The 8966-nt window shown below is 47.9% G+C and overlaps 1 protein-coding gene across 3 annotated transcripts in view; it reads right to left on the bottom strand.

The window, feature by feature from the left end:
• Positions 1 to 880: 880 nt before the first annotated feature.
• Positions 881 to 8966, bottom strand: part of ZMAT3 (zinc finger matrin-type 3) — a 29191-nt gene continuing 21105 nt past the window's right edge. For all 3 annotated transcript variants that reach the window (XM_063131949.1, XM_063131950.1, XM_063131951.1), the window contains exons 4-6: positions 6612 to 6778; positions 6289 to 6392; positions 881 to 1304 (exon numbers count right to left, since the gene is read on the bottom strand). In XM_063131949.1, coding sequence (XP_062988019.1) covers positions 1093 to 1304; positions 6289 to 6392; positions 6612 to 6778 — 483 coding nt within the window. In that variant the 3' untranslated portion in view covers positions 881 to 1092. The remainder of the gene's footprint in view (positions 1305 to 6288; positions 6393 to 6611; positions 6779 to 8966) is intronic.

Below are 8966 nucleotides of genomic sequence, written 5' to 3'. Positions count from 1 at the left end.
TTTTGGAAAAGCTCCCAAGGGCCACATTCCACTGGAGCAGGGCCGAAGGCAAACGGAATGGAGCCAGATAATAATTAAAAAAAAAAAAACCCAGTATAATGTAAATTAAAGCTCTTACTGTAGGTAAATGAGCTTTAGGAGAGGCATTTCAACATTTTAGAATGGGGGCTGGGGGTGGAATCTACACCAAAGCAAGGAAACCACCAAACTATTGGTGGTTGGAGGAAAAGGGTGGGGCCAGGGTCTTCTGGGGACCTAGAATCCAGCGAGCCAACCCGACTTCGCTCTTGAAAGTCCTACCCAAGCATCACTTTTCTAAGCACTTCCCCAACGCACCCTCCGTACCTTTTCTCCAACCAAACCTCTATAAGGTAACGAAGTTGCCGTACACCTATTCAGTCCTCTGGTTCATCCAGACCAGTATTGGCCATTCTGACTGGGAATGGCTCTCCAAAGCCTCAGGCAAGAGGTTTCCCACCCCTTGCTACCCCTTGCTACCTAAGGTCCGTTTATAACACTGGGATCAAACCTGGGACCTTTCCTCATGCAAATCCTATGCTCCAACAGTGAGCTATGGCTTCTCTGCTGAGCTATGACTCCTTCTGCATCTCTCCTCTCCTCTCCTCAAGCTGCCCCTTCTACAGCTACAGGAGAAAGGTGGATCTATGTAGTGGGGGTGGGGAGAGAGAAGGCGCAACTTGCTTTGCTTCTTTGTGGCTCTGGCGTTTCTCAGGTGAAGCTCACTCATGCAAAGGGGAGTGCAGGGGTGAAGGGCAAGGAGGCATAGTCCCCTCTGAAGGCAGTGAAGAGCCTTAGCTAATGGACGAACACAACAAGAATGTTTGGCATCCCACAGCACATACTCCTACCAAGTGGGAGCGAAACGAGAAACAAAAAACCCTCTTTTATTTCACCTACTTCGCCGCTGGGTTTGCGGGTTGTTAAAAAAAAGACGGAGAGAGAGCTGGGGAGCAGGCCTCCTAAGGCACGGAGCACAAAAGCAGGGTACGTGGCAAGCAGCAGGCGAGAGAAGCTGCTCCCCGCCGAGGGGAGGGGGGGGAAAGAGGATCTGCTGCGAGCGAGTCGCATGTCTCATTGCACATAGCCAAGGTTCTCCATCTCGTTCTTGTACCGCTGTTCGGACACTTTGCTCTTGTGCTGCTTGCTCTCCAAGTGCTGGCGGAACTCGGCCTCCTCGCTGGCGCCGGCGTTGCACATGGAGCAGTAGAACTGGCCGCTGGGGGTGACGCACATGGCGAGGTCGCGCGGGATCCGCTGCCGGGAGCGCGGGTTGAAATAAGGGCCTGCAGGAAGGATGGGAGAAGAACAGCCCCACTTAGTCCAACCAGGGAGCGACCGAGGGTGCTGCTTTATACTGAGTCAGACCTTTTGTCCATCGAGGCCAGGATTGTCAACCCTTCAGCTCTCCAAGATTTTTTTCCCTAGCCTTGTCTGGAGAAACCAGGGGTTGAACCTGGGCCTTCAGCCCACACCACCACTACCACAGCACTCAGTGAGTGCCACAGGGCTCCTGCCCAAACTGCAATCCCATGGAGGCTTTGTTGATGAAAAGCAGATCCAGTAGCGAGTAGCCTTTTGTCTGTACATTAGGTTGAAGCCTAAAGCTTTCAGACCATCTATCGGCTTTAAGCGTTTTTGAAGTGTATCACCATTAAGATTTCCCCGAATAAAAAGTCTTGCTGATGGGGTGTCCCAGGTCAGTTTGCGAGCACTACCTGGCTGCAAGCCCACCAGCTCTTAAGCACTTCTAAGGTGTAAGGAGGCTACTTAAGTGTCAAGAAACTCCCTAAGGTCGATGACAAAATATAACCAAACCTCACATCCACGTCTACCTGGCTGTCACAGATTGACCCATACAGCCCGGACTACAACGGGCCACGAAACAGAAAAAGAAAAGCTTACAGCGCTCTGTACTAAGATGCTCTAGAGTAGGCTGCTACAGACAACACCAGCAAGGTAACAGAGACAAACCACCACAAGGGAAGGTGTGTGTGTGTGTGTGTGTGTGTGTGTGTGTGTGTGTGTGTGTTGGGGGGGGAAGGGGGGATTGCAAAACTGAATGAGACCAAGTCCAAGCACTTGTAACCGCATTTGCTGCCTTCATGCCAGTCTGGTCCAAAGAAAGAGTTCTGGCCATGTGGTCTGTCCACACACCAGGTTTATAGGCCACATAAGGGATAGATCTCTCCCGGCTGTCACTGGCAGGGTGTATGAAGCCCATGGTGGGTTGAGCCACATGGCCGGAGCCCGTGATGCTCCAGCAAGGGTTCCATTTTGCAGTCATGGATTCAGTGGCTCACACATGACACTGAAGATGTGCAAGAAGGGGCCCTTAAGATGCAATCCCACTCCCCACTGAGGTCAGGGCATTCCCTGCAATGAAGAAGGAGCGTGCCATTAAAAGGAATGGATCGGCTTGAGCAAAAAAGGAAGGAACGGGAGCCTGGTCGGCATGACCCTCTTCCAGGGCAGGCACAAGCCGGTGACAATGGCAGTGTTGACAGACATTTCTTCCTTCCTTCCTTGCTTCCTCTTCCTCCTTTGATGATGGTAATGGCAGCAATGGCGGCAACCTCCCCTTCTCTCCCTGCCAGCGGCAGTGCCCCACAGGCCTCTTTTGTCCCTTGATGCCTTCCCTGAGGGGTCCTTCCTCAGAGCAAGGCCTTGGCCAGGGAGGTGGCATTGGCGATTTCCAGGGAGACCTTCACACCAATGCCTCGCTCTGAGGAAGGACCCCTCATGGCAAGGCACTTGGGCCGGGCTCTGTGGAGAGCCGCACTGGCCGCTCTTTCGCCTGAGCAGCAGATGCAGCTTCCCAGAGGGTCTACCTGCGCTCTGTGGGGTCCTCAAAGTGAGGCATCAGTTGGGTGGTGCTCCAGAGAGCCGTGCCCGACACTCTTCCACTGCAGCATTTGCCGCAGTGGGGAGCGTGGTCAACATGGCTTTCTGGAGCAGCCGGTGAGACATGCAGCTCTCCTGGCAATGGCAGGGCACATGGGATCCACCACCCTTCAGGATCTGCCGCCTAAGGCATGGGATTCATGGAAGGGCTGGCCCAGCCTTCTCCCCAATGCCACATGCTGTGGGAAAGTGAGCTGGCCCGGTCCTACCATTGAACAAAGTGAGGTAGCCATTTCAGATGGCAGACTTGGGGCATCATGAAGGGCAGCAAACAATTAGTTTATCAATTTATTGCAATTATATTTTTACTGTCAGGAAGGTGGAGAGGCGCTTGTGAGATTTACCACTTCAGGTGCCAAAATAACTCAGCTGGCCTAAGCTGCTATCCACTGTGCCATTCACCACTCCATCTCAGGCAGCAAAATGCTTTGGGTTGGTCCTGGAAATGAGATTGGACCTTCCTTTTCTACACTACTCACTCGGAGTATCTGGCAACCTCCCCTTTCAATCCATCAGACTCACCAGATATTTGTATGTGGGTGTAACATTTGCACACACTGGTGCACACAAAATTCAACATATGCAAGCCATTTCCTGAATTGTATGTGGGATACTGGATTATTCAATTTGACATACGAGTAGCAGATTTTATTCACTTGTGCTGAATTCACATTTTATGTTCCATTTTATGTTGAATAAGTATTTTTATCCTACGCAAACCGCCCAGAGAGCCTCGGCTATGGGGCGGTATACAAATGTAATAAATAATAATAATAATAATAATAATAATAATAATAATAATAATAATAAATAATAATAATAATAATAACTTGCATCAAGCACAGAAGCAAGACAGGAATGCCCGGTGGGGAGGAAGACATGCCACACACTAACCCCCACTCAGTTGTTGAATATGGGTTGTTGTTGAACTGAGGGTTAGCATGTTGTCTGAATCCAGGACATTTTCTGTAGGTTGGCTTGTTAAACATACAGTACGGCTTATTTTTCTCAAACAAACCACCTTGAGAACCCATAGTTTTCCTGCAGAAAATGCCCTGGGTTCAAACAACACGCTAACCCACAGTTCAACAACCTACAGTTCCACAACAATCCACACTCAACTACTGAGTGGGGGTTAGTGTGTTGTGTGAACTCAGCCAATGTCATTCCCCCATTGCACTAAATCTCTATCTAAGAGAAGATCACCCAAACAGGCAGAAAGTTTTCTGCAGATATTTTACCCTTTCAGCAAACCAAAGTACCTCCTGTCCCATTCAAAACAAGGAAACAGGCTGTCCAACTCCTGGATTGTTGATTAAAGTTCAGCATTTGAAATGGCGGAGGGGGGGTTCCCAGAACAGATGGCCTCGGAGGGTGTCTAACGACAGTGACACAGACGATTCAAGAATAGTACGGCAGGCGTCCAATGACCTGGCCTTAAGCCAAGGAAACAGAGTAACGGCAGCAGAGAAGAGCAGATGGTAAATTAAGATACGAGGTGAGAAGCCATGGCCAGCTAACAGGCCGACAAACCCAAGTAACTTTGGATGCTGAGAAGATGAAAGTCGGCAGGCAGACAGGGGTCAGCAAAAGTCAGACCAAAAAAAGAGGCTTCAGTGCTATCAACCCCCATACAGCAAAGACTGCCTGGGTTCTTTAAGCTTCAGAACTTCAAGTCAAAAACTTTGCTCAGAGCCTCAAGAAAAATTAACTATCTGTGGACTCCATCCACAGACTTCGGTATCTCCCAAACAGCACTTCTGTCCTGTTCACTGTATATCACCCATTCCTGATCCAATTACTCTCCTCCGCAGCCACCCATCAACCCAATTCTTCCAATCGACCTCGCAATGACTAGGGTATACCGTGGCCTGGTTCTTGCAAACCGAAGGTGAAGCGGTGATCCAGCATTTGTACTGTTCCACCTCAGGAACAAGCTAGACAGGATATCTACCATCTAGCTTGTACAAGATGCACCCTGCTCTGGGCATCTTGTACATGCTTCCTTTGCAGCTGCATCACAGTGGGACCCCGGGGTCGGGTCCTGGTGCATTGTGAGCAAGCACAGGAAGAGCATGAAACTTGGCACTGGGTGCAGATGTCAGCATTATAAAGCTCAAGCTACACATGATGGGGCAGACCCATTTGCTGAAAGCCAGGTCTGCCCCAATTGTGTACGAAGTGGGGAGGGGTTTTGTTTTGTTGAGGAAAAAGAGTGTGCAAATGAGGACAGCTGAAAAATTCTTCCATGGGGGAAAATAGAGCTGCACCTTCTCCACAAGTTCATAATTTGGTGTGCGTGCATTTAAGTCTTCATTTCCGCTACAGCTAAATCCTATTGTTTCTCTTCATTGAAATCTCTTCATTGGCTTCCAATTCACTTCAGAATCCAATATAAACTTCTCCTGTTGACCTACAAAGCTTTTCACTGTCTAACTCCTTCCTATCTCTCCTCTCTCATCTCACACTATTGCCCCGCTCGTGCTCTTCGCTCCTCTGATGCCATGTTTCTCGCCTGCCCAAGGGTCTCTCCTTCCCTTGCTCGGCTTCGTCCATTCTCTTCTACTGCCCCTTATGCCTGGAACGCTCTTCCAGAACATCTGAGAACTACAAGTTCAACCGCAGCTTATAAAGGTCAGCTAAAAACTTTTCTTTTTCCTAAAGCTTTTAAAACTTGATGTTGTGCAGACTTTATACTGTTAGTTTTACCCTACCCAGTGCCTGTTTACCCTACCCTGTGCCTGTTTGCATTCTCTTCCCCTCCTTATTGTTTTATTATGATTTTATTGGAATGTAAGCCTAAGCGTCAGGGTCTTGCTATTTACTGTTTTACTCTGTACAGCACCATGTACATTGATGGTGCTATATAAATAAATAATAATAATAATAATTTCTCTATTTCTTATCTTCAATCACTTTTCTGTATTTTAAATTCTGCAGCTAGACCGGTTTTTCTTTTCTCATGTTTTACTCATGTTTCTCTTCTTCTGGATTTGCGCAACACACTAACACACACTCAGTGGTAGAGCGTGGGTTGTTGTTGAACCGTGGGTTATTTGTTGAACTGTGGGTCAGCGTGTTGTCTGAACCCGGGACATTTTCTGCGTGGTGGGTTGTCAACCGTGTGGTATGGCTTATTTTTTTCGAACACAAGCCACCCTGCGAAAAATGTCCTGATTTCAGATAACGTAATAACCCACGGTTCAACCTGCTATGTCAGTTCCAGATCTGGATCCGATCATTAAGTGCAGCGATTCTGGAACTGAAGAGTTTCTTATTCAGGTTCGGGCCATCATAACCCAGACCTGGTTCTGACATCACGCAAAACAAGCTCTCTAGAGAATAGGCTGCAAACAGTGGAAGTACCTGTGTTGTTCTGGACAGCATATACATTTCTTCTGTTCTGCATCATCTTGTATTCGTTTCCTTCCTTCCGCACCCTCCTTTTGCCTACCATGTCTGATGTCTCCCTGATATTGAAGACATTAAACAAAAACAAAACAAACAAAAATTGGAGGGGGAAGAAGGACAGAAGATATATTTGGGGAGTCACGGAAGCACCTTGGCTAATTCCTCTAGAGTTCTGACTGAAACCCGGAGCGGATTCGCCTCCCCACTGACATAGGAGCCACCAGCCTCTACTGGAGAGTTATAACCACCCACACTCAAGAAAGTTCAGCAATACCTACGAGAATGAGTTGTTCTGCGCTTCAGCCATGCGCAGCCTCTTGGCGTGATTCTTTCCTTGGTAGTGAGCCTGGGCCACAGCCGGCGAACTGAACGAAGCATCGCACAATTTACAGTAGTCATTCTCTGTGGCCAGGATCACTCGCCCCCCTGGTTTCGTGGAAGCCCCCTGGACAGAAAGGAAAAGCCGTTAAGGCACGCCAAGGGAGCCCATTCTTCAAAAACAGAGTTGCACGTACTTAGCAAGGTTTTGACTTCAAAAGACCTAAACGGCTTGGGACCTGGTATCCCGAAGGATGACTTTCTCCCACACGTATCTATCTACCCAGACCCCAAGTCCATCCTCTGAGGCCCTTCTCCAGGTGCCCCCACCAAGTGAGGAGCAGCAGAGGGCAACTGCGGAAGGGGCCTGTGTTTGTGGTTCCTCCTGGTACCAGAGGATATAGTAATGAGAGCCAGTGCAGTGAAGCACTTAGGAGAATGAGCTTTTAGCCATTTCAATCCTCCGCTTAAAAAACAAACAAGCGAATTCACTGGGTCGCACTCTATTTGCCCTCAGCTGCCCACTTGTAATACGGAAATACTACTATGCCTCTGCACATCGCTGTTGTCTTCCAAGTCAGGTTTCACATAGGCACTAGTAACATGACAGGTTTATTAACAAGGTTCCATGCAGCTCCTTGGCAGGGCTATAAATCAGGCCAAGGATCAGGATGGGGCCTAGTCCACGGCCTAAGAAAAACTTGGTGATCAGTGCCTGGAAGGGTGGGAATCCTGGGAATCCCATGTATGTTGCCTTAAGTTCCATGACAGGAAAACACACACGCAGGAAATAAATGTACTAAACAAATAAGCTAGATATCACATCAGAGATCCATGACTAGATATCCCTACCACCATAATTTTCCTCTCCTCAATTATGGTGGGGGCACGCTTGGTGCTCTGGTACATGGGAAAGGGTCTAATCCTTTCCCCTGCACCAGGGCTCTCATTCAGTTCTGCCCTCCCTGAGCTGCTATTAGCCGCAGAGGTGAAATCATACAAGCATCTGTATCATTTTCCTCTCTAACCCTTAAGAACTAGGTTCTAATATTCCAATGAATAAGTCAAATTTGGCAAATAACTCAAGACAAACATGGACATTGCAGTTGGGAGCTATAAGTTATGTGGGGAGAGTAAATCTCCACACCTATTCAATCCGAGGAGTGATCTGAGTCAAGGCCACAGAACTTCTTAACTTTGGCTAGATCATGCTTGTTGCTTCAGGTCGGCCTTTAGTACGTAGCTCAATAGTACATAGACTGGAACTCCTACACTTCGAGTAGTACAGGAAACCTGGAAGCGGGATAGGAGGGTGAGAACAGCTAGCTCCACCAGCCTGGCCAAAGTCATATGGATGGGATGAGAAGAAACACAAGGAAAAGAACATAAGAAGAGCCATGCTGGATCAGACCAAAGTTCCATCCAGGGCCAGATCTACCCCAAGCAGGATATAACACTTGGGAAACAGTTTGAAAATTGTATACAGAGTGTGTCCTGGGCCCCAACAGTTGTCAATACCGTTATAAACTGTTTTAAAGCAGTAGTGTAGATCTTGCCTAGTCCGGAATTCTGTTCTCATAGTGTCCAGCAAGCGGCCTGTGGGAAATCCTCCAATTAGGGCAGGAATGCACTGGCACACTCTCACTTCTGCTCCCAAACAACTGATATACATAGGCCTACTGTCCCTGATACTGGAGACAGAATATAGCCACTATTACTAGTAGCCATTGATAGCTCCACGGATTTGTCCAATCTCTTTTTAAAGACAACCAAACTGGTGCCAATTACTACATGTTGTTGTTGTTGTTGTTTATTACATTTATATACTGCCCCATAGCCGAAGCATTAAAAAGCAATATACAAATTTTAAAAACATAAAACGCATAAAATACAAACAAAAACAGACAATATCCATTTAAAAACAACTATTCTGGGGTCAGTTGAAAAAAAACAGCATATGCTGTTAAATGCCTGGGAGAAAAGTCTTGACCAGGCACTGAAAAGATAACAATGTTGGTGCCAGGTGAGCCTCGTTGGGGAGATCATTCCATAATTGAGGGGCCACTACTGAAAAGGCCCTCACCCTGGTTGCCATTCTCCGAACTTCCCTCGGGGTAGGCACCTGGAGGAGGACCTTAGATGTTGAGCGTAGTGTAAGGGTAGGTTCATGTCGGGAGAGGCGTTCCATCAGGTATTGTGGTCCCAAGCTGTGTAAGGCTTTATATTTGTTGAGAGCAAATTCCATAATTTAACTATGTGCTAAGTGAAGAAGTCCTCCCCCACCACTCAGCTTCATGGGATGCCCCCCAGGTTCT

The sequence above is a fragment of the Elgaria multicarinata genome, chromosome 8 (genome assembly GCF_023053635.1).
Source record: "Elgaria multicarinata webbii isolate HBS135686 ecotype San Diego chromosome 8, rElgMul1.1.pri, whole genome shotgun sequence".
Taxonomy (NCBI): Eukaryota; Metazoa; Chordata; class Lepidosauria; order Squamata; family Anguidae; genus Elgaria; species Elgaria multicarinata.
This window is presented reverse-complemented; position numbering and strand designations above follow the sequence as displayed.